General features: G+C 48.0%; 1 protein-coding gene across 8 annotated transcripts in view; it reads left to right on the top strand.

Moving 5' to 3' along the window:
• Window positions 1-14483, top strand: part of cep72 (centrosomal protein 72) — a 208521-nt gene that overhangs the window by 159171 nt on the left and 34867 nt on the right. For 3 of the 8 annotated variants that reach the window (XM_085989102.1, XM_085989099.1, XM_085989100.1), the window contains 3 exons: window positions 1589-1794; window positions 4646-4766; window positions 5721-5832. In XM_085989102.1, coding sequence (XP_085845228.1) covers window positions 1589-1794; window positions 4646-4766; window positions 5721-5832 — 439 coding nt within the window. Of the gene's footprint in view, window positions 1-1588; window positions 1795-4645; window positions 4767-5720; window positions 5833-9319; window positions 11632-14483 lie in introns of those variants that run through there. The other 5 variants (XM_085989101.1, XM_085989104.1, XM_085989098.1 and 2 more) reach the window with 3 other exon arrangements.

The raw sequence follows: 14483 nt of genomic DNA, 5'->3' as shown, positions 1-14483 counted from the left end.
GTGTATGTGCCTTTAAGAGCCCCAGGTGTGCTGTAATGCCGGTAATGGCCACTCGGGCTATATAAGCCTGTATATTGTGTATATCCGTTAGAAACCCCCCCCCCCCACCAAGACTTTGCTTAGTAAACACCTATGAACCAACTCCTGTCTTCAGTGTCTTTATCAACACACGGACACTACAGTGATTAAACAAAATCCCAAACCTCAAAAATACATCTACATCCCCACATCTTAAATCCTAGCTGCCTGAAGACCACTGGCAGCAGTTTTCTTTCTCTCGTTCTTGCACACTTGCTTTCTCGTGCTCTCTTTCCTTCTCTCTCCCTCTCCTCTCTTCTCATCTCTCCCCTTCTCTCCTCTCTCACTTTCCTCTCTCCCCTCCGCTCCTCTCTCTCCCTCCTCTCTCTCCCTCCTCTCTACTCTCTCCCCTTCCTCTCCTCTCTCCCTCTCCTCTCCCCTCCTCTCGTCCCCCCCCCTCTCCTCTCCCCTCCCCCCTCTCCTCTCCCCTTCTCTCCTCTCTCACTTTCCTCTCTCTCCCCTCCACTCCTCTCTCTCTCCCTCCTCTCTACTCTCTCCCCATCTCTCTCGCTCTCCTCTCCCCCTCTCCTCTCCCCATCTCTCCTCTCTCGCTCCCTCCTCTCTACTCTCTCCCCTTCCTCTCCCCCTCTCCTCTCCTCTCTCCCTCTCCTCTCCCCTTCTCCTCTCCCCTCCCCTCCTCCCCCTCTCCCCTCCTCTCTTCCCCCCCCTCTCCTCTCCCCTTCTCTCACTTTCCTCTCTCTCTCTCTCTACTCTCTCCCCCTCCTCTCCCCCTCTTGTCTCCCTCTCCTCTCCCCCTCTGCTCTCTCCTCTCTCCCTCCTCTCCCCCTCTCCTCTCCCCTCCTCTCCCCTCCTCTCCTCTCCCCCTCTCCCCTCCTCTCCTCTCTCCCTCTCCTCTCCCCTCCTCTCCTCTCCCCCTCTCCTCTCCCCTCCTCTTCTCTCTCACTCTCCTCTCCCCCTCTCCTCTCCTCTCCCCTTCTCTCCTCAATCACTTTCCTCTCTCACTCCCTCCTCTCTACTCTCTCCCCCCTCCTCTCCTCTCTCTCCCCACCTCTCCTCTCTCTCCCTTCCTCTTGCGCTCTCACCCCTTCCTCTCCTCTCTCTCCCTTCCTCTTGCGCTCTCACCCCTTCCTCTCCTTTCACCCCTTCTCCCTCTTTCACCCCTTCCTCTCCTCTCTTTCTCCCCCTCATGGCCCAGCAGTACATGAATCATAGCGTCCCATGTAGCATTTGATCATATGCACGTGTCATCTAATTCTGCCCTAATCGTCCAACTCAAAGACCCTACTTACATCTTCATAGTTCTAATGGGATCCTTCTGTTAAGAGTCATACTGCTTTAAAAATGAATGGCTCTCGTTTCCAGCAAGAAATTTAACATGGTAGAGGTTTTAAATTGTCCTAAGTACGACATTATTGCAGGTTGTGTTTGTCAGAGGTTCTTTTATTTTTTACACAGGATTAGCAAGAATTGTGCTCTATAACAGATGGAAAACAGGGTACTTAGTAATGTGAATTACTGTCGCCATTCACTTTTGTTTTTGTTTAAATAGATCAGGCGAGAAAAATTATGTGTACCATTCAGGAGGAAGTGATACTCGAAAACCAGCCAAAAGAAACCAAGAAGCTTCAAGAAGGAATAAACAATTTAAAAGCGAAGAATGAGTCTTTGGAAACCTGTCTTTGCCACCAGAAGCAGCAGTATACCGAGGAACTCCAAAGGCTGTCGGTGCAGCTAACTGAAGCTCAAAGAGACATGGTAAGAACTGGTCACACATTAATTCTCCCCTCAAAACATCTGTGAAAGACAGATCATGTAGAGGAGAGTCATTTCACCAGGATCTACTCTTCCAGCGATGTCATTTAAAAAAATTGAGATTAAGATCTCTAGCATTTAGACAACACTGTTTTTATTATTGAATTTCCTTCCCATTGAGATGGTCCATTTTGGAGGGGGGGGGGGGTTCATGGGAACAGGAGTAGGCCATTCAGCCCATCGAGCATGTTCTGCCATTCGATTAGGTCATGTCTGATTTGTATCTTAACTCCATCTATCTACCTTGTTCCGTAACCCTTAATACCCTTGCTGGGAGATTACAGAGATAGGGAGGGGCGAGGCCATGGAGGGATTTGAAAACAAGGATGAGAATTTTGAAATCGAGGCGCTGCTTAACCAGGAGCCAATGTAGGTCAGCAAGCACAGGGGTGGCTCCCTGTTAAGCAGTGCCTTGATTTCAAAATTCTCATCCTTGTTTTCAAATCCCTCCATGGCCTTGCCCCTCCCTATCTCTGTAATCTCCTTCAGCCCCAGAACCCTCTCCCCCCCCCCCCCCCCCCCACCCAAGATATCTGCGCTCCTCTAATTCTGCCCTCTTGAGCACCCCTGATTATAATCGCTCAACCATTGGTGGCCATGCCTTCTGTTGCCTAGGCCCTAAGCTCTGGAATTCCCTGCCTAAACCTCTCCACCTCGCTCCCTCTCTTTCCTCAAAACCTACCTCTTTGACCAAGCTTTTGGTCACCTGCCCTAATTTCTTCTTATGTGGCTCGGTGTCAAATTTTTTGTCTTATAATACTCCTGTGCAACACCTTGGGATGTTTTACTATGTTAAAGGCGCTATATAAATACAAGTTGTTGTTGTCTAACAAAAATCTATCAATCTCAGTTTTGAATTTTCAATTGACCCCCCCCCACCCCCCCAGGCTCAACAGCTTTTTTGGGGGGGAAGAGAGTTCTAGATTTCCACTACCCTTTGTGTGATGAAGTGCTTCCTGACATCACCCCTGAACGACCTAGCTCTAATTTTAAGGTTATGCCCCCTTGTTCTGGATTCTCTATCTACCCTATCAATTTCTTTAATCATCTTAAACGCCTCAGTTAGATCACCGCATAATCTTCTATATTCAAGGGAATTCAAGCCTAGTCTATGCAACCTGTTCTCATAATTTAATCTTTTTAGCTCCTCACACGGGGAGCCACTTCAAAGACATGCATTACAGTTGCATTCAGGGGCCGCTGACGGGCATTAGCAGTTGGACGGCCTGGATGTTGATCCACAGGAGCCCAAACTGAAAGAAAGTTGCACGTAAATACCCAACTGGTACTAACCGTTTGTGGCTCAGGCAATCATTGCCTGCAGCACAATTCCCAGATCATTCTGTGGAGCAGTCACTAGATTTATCGCCAGTGAGAAGCAACCAGGTCCAAGAAGAGATCTGAAACAGTGGATAACAACAGGAAGGAAATGTATTAATAAAAATAGTATCTCTCACAAATTAAACATTGGGAAGACCAAAGCCATCGTCTTCAGCCCCTGCCAAGAACTCTGTTCCCTCGCCAGCGTTCCACCCTCCTCCCTGACCACTGTCTCAGGCTGAACTAGACTGTTCGCAACCTTGGCATCCTATTTGACCCTGAGCTGAGCTTCCACTCCCATATTCTCACCATCACAAAGACCACCTACTTAACATCGCCCGTCTCCACCCCTGCCTCAGCCCGTCTGCTGCTGAAACCCTCATCTGTGCTTTTGTTACCTCCAGACTCGACTATTCCAACGCTCTCCTGGACGGCCTCCCATCTTCCACCCTCAATAAACTTGAACTCATCCAAAACTGTGCAGCCCGTGTCCTAACTCGCACCAAGTCCCGTTCACCCAACGCCCCTGTACTCTCTAAACTACATTGGTGCCCGGTCCACCAACGCCTTGATTTTATCATTCTCATACTCGTGTTTAAATCCCTACATGGTCTCGCACCTCCCTATCTCTACAACCCTCCACGAACTCTGCGTTCCTCCAATTCTGGTTTCTAGTGCATCCCCCAACTCCCTTCGCTCCTCCAGTGGTTGCTGTGCCATCACCTAGGCCCTAAGATCTGGAATTCCATTCCTAAACCTTTCAGCCTCTCTCTCCTTTAAGATGCTCCTTAAAACCTACCTCTTTAACCAAGCTTTTAGCCACCTGTCCTAATGTCTCCTTCTTTGACTGTCAGTTTTTGTCTGACTATGCTCCTGTGAAGCCACTTGTGACGTTTTAGTATGTTAAAGGCACTATATAAATGTAAGTTGTTGTTGCAGTATAACTAATAAAAATGTTCAACAATGATAGCACTGTTTTCCTTGGGGTAGCTGACACCGTCTTTCAGAAGCTAGAACAGGTGGGCGGGGAGGGGGGGGGGGGGGGGGGGGAGGGGTGCCCAGGTGTGTGTGGAAATGCATTGGGTGTATTATTGGCAAAAGAAGTGTAACAAAATACTTGAGAATTCTTTGTGGGTTATTTTTAACTTATAAGAGAGTGAAGAGTAGGCCCCAAGGCAGCGAATGAGAAGCAGAACTGACCTCAATAGTAGCAGGATTGGGCAGAATACTTGGGCTTGTCCCGTAGCCTTGTATTGGCAAACAGTTTTGAAATTTCTTATGGTCGGGTAGTGCACAATGCCAGCCTGTCTCTGTCTCTTATGTGTTCCACACAGTGCAATTTATCAGCACATAACTACTTGCAAATACAGTACAACAACATTCTGGGGAGTTGTAAATGTTGATTGTGTTTTACCCTTTGATGTAACTGTAACTTTTCCATGGGTTCTGATTAACTCTGATTCTCCTTTAATAGGAAATGTTGAAGGATCATTTAGGTCAAACTGTGGATGAGAAAAATCATTTACAGGACCTGCTGATAAAACTGGAACAAAAAGCACTTAATGGTTCCAACTCCACAAACCAAAAAGTTGAAGGTAAGTTCTTTTGAATGGACCTTTTATGAATTCAGTTCCTTACAGTGCACTCTCATTGTGTAGACTTTGTGAAATTATGTGTATTTTGAAAGAGAAAGCTTGTTTTATGATTAAATACTAACCAGTTTGTAAACTGTACAGTGCCTAAACCTTGACCTGCAGCACCAATAGGTTAGGACAGGAATTTGTCCAATGCAGCCAATTTATTAACACAAGTTTGTGGGGACTAGGTAACTAATTCTTCCTATCGGAGGGTTCAAGTGGCCTCAGTTGGCTATACTGGAGGTTTTTCAAGAACCAGGAAAACCAATTGTAATAGTTACACTTTCCCGACCTGGGCGCATTCTGGCTGCTTCCGCAATCAATTGATTGTACTCTTGTTTCTGAGTCAGTAGGTCTTGGGTTCAAGCTCCACTCCAAGACTTTAGCACCTAATCCAGAGCTGCACTGTCGGAGGTGCCGTCTTCCAGATGAGACGTTAAACTGACAACTCGTTGGCTTGTTGTGGTGACACTATTCGAAGGAGAGCAGGAGAGTTCTCCCGCTAGCCAACTTTCGGATGAGACCCCGTCTGCCCTCTCAGGTGGACGTAAAAGATCCCATGGCACTATTCGAAGAAGAGCAGGGGAGTTCTACCTGGTGTCCTGGCCAATATTTGTCCTTCAACCAACATCACTACAACAGGTTGACTGGTCATTTATCTCATCGCTGTTCATGGGACCTTGCTGTGCACAAATTAGCTGCCGTGTTTCCCTACATAACGATAGTGACGTCACTTTAAAAGTAATACATTGGCTGTAAAGCACCTTGGGACACTCTGAGGATATGAAAAGCACTATATAAATGCAAGTTCTTTCTATAGCAGCAGCTGCACAGCTAATGGATTTCTAGGTTCTGTTGTGGCATAGGCTTATGTTACATTTTCGAAACTCATTTCTCTTTTTACATACTTAGAGTTGCAGAGCCACAACCAGCAGCTGCGATACGAGATTGACAATCTGAAGCACCAGGTCCAGTGTTACACAAAAATCCAAGAACTGACTGATAAGCTCCAGGAAAGTCACAGGTAACAGCGACTCGACCGGGGCATCGGTTCTTAAACCCACGCACTTTTGAATCCTGTCACGTCACTGTACAAAAAAAAAAGTGACTCACACAATCCTTTTGCAGAATTTTTCCAAAAGTGAGGAACAGGTTGCATCCTTCACACTCTGCTGGAATGAGCTGGTATTGCACCAATTCCCTGGGGAAAATTACATTACAGGATGACTGCCCTTTAAAGGTGTTGTGCGGCATTGTCACCTCACGTTAATGTTTCCACCCTCGCAGTGCCCTTGAGTGTCAGTGCGTCATCCAGGTCTCTTCCCCTGCAAGGACCACCCTCCTTCCCTCCCTCCTCATGACTTGGTCAGTCCGCAGTGGTCTGTGGAGGATGCAATCTGTGGAAGAAAGGTTAGCAACCATGTAGAGTCGTCTTAATGAGTGTCCACCACACACCCATATAACCTCCTCAAGCCTTGCAGGGAGTGCAAATAATTAATTTGCTGTCTTTTTTCAGGAAATAACTTGGGGCAAAACAGGATTTTATCTACTGTATGGGGACAGAGGGATACCTCCAGTGTTGTAATGTCACAAAACATTTCAACATCTTAAGGGAGGTTGTCCCTTTATGAATTTTTCCCCAGTAAACGTGGGCCAGTGCTATCAACTCTAAAGCTCTCTGAAGGATGCTCATTAGAAGAATGAAGACCCTACAAGGGAGATAGTCTTTCTTTATGCATTTTGTGGTGTACAGTTGGATCTGGTTACCCAGTGGAAAAATATTTTTCTAGTGTTTCAAGGACACTGCAGGCTGTGCTGTACCAAAAGGAGCTCCTAAAGGAGAAAGTTAATGATCGGAGGAAATACTTTTAGCTTGGATTACTTCATCACTTGTTTATTCCAAATTATTTTTACAATCACGGGTTAATTTTAACTCGGCCGTCAGGCGGGCTTTCAGGTGTGTGGGGGGTTAAAATCGCAAAACCTGGGGGTCGGGACTCCCCCTGCCTGGTTCCCGACACCTAGCCATTTTAACCCAGGCGTGTCTGATGGTCCTGAATCAGTCCCACCTGCAACAGGCGGGACTGGTCTTTAGGGCCCTTAAACAGCGCTAATTGGCCTTTATAATCCCATTTTAACAGGCCCTTGCCTGTTTAACCCTTTTCCCACGTAAAACACGCCTGGTGGGGATCACGCCTATGAAACCTGGCATGAGCACTATTGGCTTGCTGACAATCAGCTGCAGGTCAACCATTAAAGAGGAGATTTGATCAGTCATCATTTGCAGGTGGCAGGACTTTGTTGTTTCAGGCCTGGGGCAACTTTTACAAGGCTTAGCCACACCTGTGGAAGGTTGGAGCCTCACACACTTCTCCAGTGTGACCTCCTGGGAAACCCTGCTCGCCACCTTCACTCAGCGCTTCCTCAGCGGAGGCATATACCAGAAGCATAGGAGCCATTTATTTCCTTCCCTTCTGGGCATTAGATGAGCTCGAACACCAGCTGCGGCACCAGCAGAACCAGAACATCAGCAGGAGCACCAGGCTGCTGCTCACCCACCTGAAGCTGCACAGGCCAGAAGGGGCCAGCGCTTGGAAGTGGCTGGAGAGCACCTTGCTGCACATCAGGGGGCCATGGGGACCCGTATCTGCACTGGCAGTCCTACTCAGAGGACTTCCATGAAGGTCTGGTTTCTCTGTTGAATAGATGCCCATCGCTCCTCAAGAGATGTCATTCTATTATGAGCACTCACCATGTTTTCCATACCCTGGCGACTTATCTCCTCCATGGAGGGTGCCATCCTTTCCATGGTGATGCGTTCATGCGCCAATGACTCCACAAAGGCTCTGCTCATGTTCGCTATGGACTCCTCCATTCGCTCCACACACATCGACCCTGGAGACAAAACCTGCCAGAGACTCCTGCATCTGTTCCTGGAGTTCCAGCCCTGCTGATCTTATGGATGGACCCAGAGGCAGAGTGTCGACATGCAGCTGAGCTGAGCTGGCAGAATCCTGCGCCCTCCAACTAGCACTCTCCACTGCTGTTCCTGTCTCCATAATCTGCTGACGCTCACTTGTGAGCTGCGATACACCAGGTGACAACACTATGTCCTGAAGGTCCCACCGATGTGTGAGTGTCTGCGCTGGTGCTGGGTGCGCTGAATTCTGCTGACGCTGCGCCCTCAGAGGCTGCAGATTCCTCTGAGGAGTCTGGAAGCTCAGTCTCTTCCTCCTGGACAGTGGGGACGGGGGCTCTCGGTCCTGTGGGGGAGTGAAGGAAAGAGTTAGAGATGTGAGGTCAAGGTTACATGCACATTGCATATTGCAGATGATCATAGGTCCATCTGTTATAGCTTCAGAATCATTATCAGCGACTCATGCAATGTCAATGAGAGAGATGGAAAACTATTCTGTCACCAGCTTGCTGTGATGCGCCCGTCTGTCCGTCCCCCACTTGGGAATCTTCCTCCACTCCCACGATCTCCAGGGCCGCCTCCTCCCAGGGGGTGAGGTGGGCTACTGATGGTGGCCCTCCTCCTGTCCTCGCTCGTTCTCTTTTATTGTGAGCTCTCTTTTCCTGCAATGAGGGAGACAAGTGGAGTTTGAGTGAGAATGAAGGAGTGAGTGTAGAGAATCCATAGCATAGATGCTTAGAAGGAGACAAAGATGGAGTGAGGTGGCAAGACCAAGGGCCCTCCCTGTGTGTTGTCAGTTGTTTTCATAGCATCAGAGTGATAGGGAGTGTGAGGGCTGCATAGTCGAATAGTTAGGTGAATGTGAGCATAGAGAGAGAGGGAATGGGTAAGGGTGCATGGATGTCAGTGTCAAGTGGGATGTGGAGGAAGAGATTGCTAAAGCTGAGTGCTGGTGAGGAAAGGCAATGGGGATCAGATTGTGGGTGATGGGAAATTCATACTCACTTTTCCAGTGTGCTGAAGGTCATGAAATCTCTTCCTGCACTGTCTCCAGGTTCTGCGGTTGGCCGATAAGGAGTTGATCTCCTCTGCCACTTGCAGCCACGCAGCCTTTGTCTGCTGGGGAGGCATCTTCCTCCCTAAAGAAGGGAAGAGCACCTCTTTATGAGCTCTTGCTCCCTCAACTAAAGCTTGCAAGGCAACGTCGTCAAATCTGGGAGCAGACCTAGGTCTCTTGCTGGTCATTCTGCCTCCAGGTCCCTCTAGCATGAAAGGGTAAAAGGTTGGCAGCCTGCAGAAGAAGCAAGGCTTGTTGCAGACCCTAAAAGCAGCAGCAATAATGACGTCGTATTCTGCGACTTTCTGACTGGAAATACTCAATTGCCAAGGGTTCCCACACGTTGGAAATCAATTGGCCAATTGAGTTAAAATTGCATCAATCTCACGCACCCATTTAGATTCGTGTGGGAAACACCAAATTCGGGGAACCTGACAATTCCCCGCACCTGAGTTAAAATCGACCCACAGTGTCCATTTTCGGATAGCTCAGTAGTTGAAGGACTGCTCTCACGATCAGTGTTTGTATCCATTTCAGTCAAGATGCCACACTCCAAGGATGTCAGCTGAGGGACTCTCCACATCAATCCAGTTCTGCTTCTGAACAAGTTTTGCAGGTTTCCCACCAGCAGCATCCATCAAAGTACTCCATAAATGTACCGGTAGTGTCCCATTCAGTGGGAGTGTGGATCGGAGAATGGGGCACTGGTCTTGACTCCCAAAGTGCCAAAAAATATATGTGCTTGGAAGCCTCGCAAAGAGTGCCTCATTAAATGCAAATGTCGTCGTAAGTGCATGTTCAGTTTCAGAAGTTTGGGCAGGTCTTTTGTCCCCAGCACTGCTTGCTCATATAGGTGTCAGCCAAGGCTCAGTGATAGCATCTGAATCAGAAGTTTGTGAGTTCAAGCTCAACTTCAAAGACTTGAGCACCTAATCCAGTTTGACATTTCCAGTGCAATACTGAGGGAAGTGCTCAACTGTCGTGGGGTGTCGTCTTGATGAGACGCTAAACTGACGTCTTCCCTCTCAGGTGGACGTAAAAGATCCCATGACACTATTTCGATGAAGAGCAGGGGAGTTCTCCCTTGTGTCCTGGCCCATATTTATCCCTCACCCAACATCACTAAAAGAAACAGATTATCTGGTCATCATCACATTGCTGTTTGTGGAACCTTGCTGTGCACCCAAGGTCGGCTGTAAAGCGATCTGGGATGTCCTGAGGTTGTGAAAGGCACTATATGAATGCTTTCATGTAAAAAAGGCACATTGTGACATTTGAATACAAGAATCTTAAAGGTGTAATAAAAATAAGAAAATGCTGGAACTACTCAGCAGGTCAGGCAGCATCTGTGGATGTTAACGTTTCAGGTCATTGACCTTTTGTAAGACCTGGCAAAAGTTAGAGGTGTAACAGGTTTTAAGTAAGTACAGAGGCAGGGAAAGGGGAGGAAAGAACAAAAGGGAAGGTTTGACAGGGTGGAAGGCAGGAGTGATTAAATGACAAAAGGGATGATGGTACAAGCAGAAGGGAATGGTAATGGGACAAGTAAAGAAACAAAAGACAAGCAAAATACTGTGGATGCTGGAAATCTGAAATAAGAACAGAAAATGCTGGAAATACTCAGCAGGTCAGGCAGCACCTGTGAAGAGAGGAATAAGGTTAACATTTCAGGTCGATGACCTTTTGTCAGAAGTGGAAAAAGTTAGAGGTGCAACAGGTTTCAAGCAAGTGCAGAGGCAGGGAAAGTGGGGAGGGGTGGAATGAACTAAAGAGAAAGTCTGTGATAGGGTGGAAGGCAGGAGAGATTAAATAACAAAGGAAACAAAAGATGCGCCTAGAGGAGCTGTAAATGGCAACAGCAGAATCGTTACCAACAACTGCCGTCCAAAAAAAATGGGAGCAGTGGTTATGGTCTGAAATTGTTGAACTCAATTGTGAGTCCGGAAGGCTGTAAAGTGCCTAATCGAAAGATGAAGTGCTGTTCCTTGAACTTCCGTTGTGCTTCGTTAGAACAGTGTAGGAGGCCGAAGTCAGCGTGGGAGTGGGACAGAGAATTAAAATGGCAAGCGACCAGAAGCTTAATGCCATGCTTGCAGACTGAATGGAGGTGTTCAGCAAATCGGTCACCCAATCTGTGTTTGGTCTCCCCAACGTAGAGGAGACCGCATCATGAGCAGCGAATACAGTATACTGAATTGAAAGAAGTACCCTGTACAAGTAAATCACTGTTTCACCTGGAAGGAGTGTTTGGGGCCCCGGACGGTGGGAAGGGATTAGGTGAAAGGGCAGGTGTTGCATCTCCAGTGCTTGCACGGGAAGGTGCCAGAAGAGGAGGAAGTGGAAAGAAGGAGGCAACCCGGACAGCCCTTTTCTGGCCGGGATATCCCAGATTGAATCATCCACCTGTGGTACCAGTGAACACAACCCCAATTCCCCTTTCAACATTTGTCTCACACCTTACCTTCTGTTACTGACCATCACAGCGTCCTCTTGGCCACAATGCTGAAATAAATGCCACCACAAAGCAAACTTTTCAATCCAACTTTATCCATATATGCATCCAATATTACATCAAAAAATCAACGAATCACCCTTGTGTATTCCCTTAGTGAGTGTCTTGCGTGTGCCTTTGCCTATCCTAGTGCTACCCCAGTGGCTGCAGCATGGCTGATGGAAGACTGCTGACTTTCAGTGAGGAAGACTGCAGATGGCCTTGCAGGACGACTTGAGGAGCTGGTGGCTGGGAGTGTGAAATCGAGTGACGTTTCTTCTTCTTCTACTTCACTTCCTTCTTCCTCTTTTTGGTCAACCACTAGCTGGGCAGGCTGGATTTCTTGGGTGTCTGAATCGAGAAAGGCACAAGGGTAGAGTTTTGAGGGGAGGGCGGGAAAGCAAGAGGTGCATGTGCAGCTTGTACATCAGAAGATATTGTGGAATGAGGGGGAAGTGGGATGTGAGAAGGGGGAATAACGTTTGAGGATACCAGTATCTTGTATTCTTTCAGCCCCACTGCTGGCCATGTGCTCAGCCATGCCCCTGTCAAAAATAGCCAGCACCGGCTTCTCTAAGGTGAAGCTAGGAATGTGAGATGTGCCTCATGTTTGGTAGAGATTGTTGGTAAGTGAGTGATAGAGGAGGGGGGTCGTGCATTGAGCAGTGTGTGTGAGACTAGTCGTACAGTTGGTAGGAGATGGGTTTTGAAGATGCATTCACTGACCTTGACCACTCGTCTGAAGTCATGAAACTTCTTTGGGCACTGGAGCCAGGTCCTGGGGGCGACGCGGCTGGCAGTGACGGCCTCGGCAAGCTGGTCCCACATCCTTCTTTCTGGAGGTACTCCTAGCCCCCTGTAGAGGACCTCCCTTCCAGTGTTGATCCCCTGCACAAAGCTCGAGTGCTGCGTGTGAGACTCTAGGTGCCCTTTCCCTGGCCTATTGAGCCATTTGTGTTAGCGCTGAAGCACTTTTAGCATTTTTTATGTGCAGAAGGCAGTTCAGCTTTCAGAGCTGCAGACTGCCTAGTTCTAAAGGATTTTTTTTTTTTCCAGAAGTCAGTTCAACTTTAAGGGCTAGAGACTGCCTTGAAAAGGAACAGGCTAGCTTTAAGTAAAGGCAGCCTCGCTCCAGCAACTCTAACTTGGGCCCCTGCTGAGCGCACAGCCTGTCAGCAGCATGTTAGTCGCTAGGCTGTGCACTACAATCATTTAAATTAGTAGGCAGCACCAAATTGACATGTGCCTGTGTTTGCTTCGCGGTGCCCGTGCCCGTTTTGAATTTCACCCCCTTTGTGTCGTTACTGCACCTATCCACAGTGCTATTTTCCACCGCTCTTTTGGCCTTTATAATAGCAGGTATAGCTAACCTCAACTCTATCTAAAGGTCATCGACCTGAAACGTTAACCCTGTTTCTCTCTCCACAGATGCTGCCTGACCTGCTGAGTATTTCCAGCATTGTTCTTATTTCAGATTTCCAGCATCCGCAGTATTTTTGCTTTTGTATTTACATTTGGCTCTGCTATCCTGACTGGATGAGGAAGAAGTAGAGGGATACAGACCTGCAGTCTGGAAGACGTGCGTTCCAATCATTAATTGAAAGGACCTTTACACACGATCAGCTTGTCTCATAGGTGGGGCTCTCACCTCTGATATTTGTGGGTTCAAATAGGATTAAACACATGGGCTAGATTTTCGTGGAGCCGTCAGGCGGGGTTTCAGGCGTGTGGGGGGGGGGGGATATCCCGAATTTGGGGATCCCGACACCATCCCGCCCAAAACCCCGCCCCACGTAAGTTTCAGGGGCGGCGGGTACCCGCCCCGCACTGGGACCCACCGAAACCAGGCGGGAAGGGATTAGTGCCAATTAACTGCCTGTTAACAGGCAGTTTTTAGCCTAATCCCTATTTTGAGGGGTTTCGTGTGGGTTTCCTGACGGCTCCAAACCACGCCAGGTTAGAGCAGGCGGGCCGTCGGATTGAAGGAGTTGGAGGGGTCGCGATGTTGGTGCTCAGGTGAGTGATGGGTGCATGAGTGTAAAGGTAAGTGTGTTTGGTGTGTCTAAAGTGTGTAAAGAACTTTTATTTACCTGTACTTACCTTCACAGCCTTTCCTCCTGTAGCCGTCAGGAGCACATCACTCAGCCGGAACTGAAAGCTGAACAGCTGCGATCTGTGAAAAGTGACAGCCTTCAGCTTTGAGTGCCGATGTGAGTTCTAACTGAGTCTGTGCAGAATGACTCATGGTAGAACTCAGAGTGTCAGTGTTTCACAGCTTCAAACAGCTGTGAAACACTGATATTTCATCTGTCAAGAACTCTTGACAGATGAAATTGCAGTCTGTGACATCACCTGTTGCCGGGTGGCCCTTAATTGGCCTGCTGAGCCCGCTGGGCGGGCACAACAAGGTCAATCACGGGAAAATCGCGCGGATTGGCCGGACGTCGAAGTAGGCGGGTCAAAAACCCAAAAGGGGAACTCCCGCCTTCTTCCCGACAGGTTCGGGAAAATCTACCCCATAATCTAGGCTGATACTGAGAAATTGCTGTGTTGTCCTCCTTTGAACCTTCACCAGGTCTTAATATTCCCCTGTCATGCGAGGGGACCAAAACTGGACACAGTACTCTAAAACAAAAGCAAAATACTGCAGGTGCTGGAAATCTGAAATAAAAACAGAAAATGCTGGAAACACTCAGCAGGTCAAGCAGCATCTGTGGAGAGAGAAACAGAGTTAATGTTTCAGGTCGATGACCTTTCGTTAGAACTGGAAGAAGTTAGAGATTTAAACAGTTTCTAAGCAAGCACAGAGCCTGGGAAAGGGCGTGGAGGTGGGGGGAGCAAAGAACAAAGGGGGATGGTCTGTGATAGGGTGGAAGGCAGGAGTGATTATTAAATGATAAAAGGGATGATGGTGCAAGGCAAAAGGAGATGGTAATGGGACAATAAAGAAACAAAAGATGGGTCCAGAGGGAGTGTAAATGGTTACAGCAGAACCATCACCAGTACCTGCTGTCTGGAAAAATTGGGAGCGGTAGTTATAATCTAAAGTTGTTGAACTCAATATTGAGGCCGGATGGCTGTAAAGTGCCTTATCGAAAGATGAGGTGCTTTTTGTCAAGCTTGCTCTAAATGCAGTATATAGTACTCTACTTTTGCAAGATAAGGGAGTGAAAGGTTATGGGGAGCAGCCATGATCTTATTGAATGGCAG

This window comes from Somniosus microcephalus, chromosome 5 (genome assembly GCF_052327205.1).
Source record: "Somniosus microcephalus isolate GS21.2 chromosome 5, FLI_Smic_1.0, whole genome shotgun sequence".
In the NCBI taxonomy this organism is placed as follows: domain Eukaryota; kingdom Metazoa; phylum Chordata; class Chondrichthyes; order Squaliformes; family Somniosidae; genus Somniosus; species Somniosus microcephalus.
Note: the sequence above shows the minus strand (reverse complement) of the source record. Positions and strands in the feature narration are given on the sequence as shown.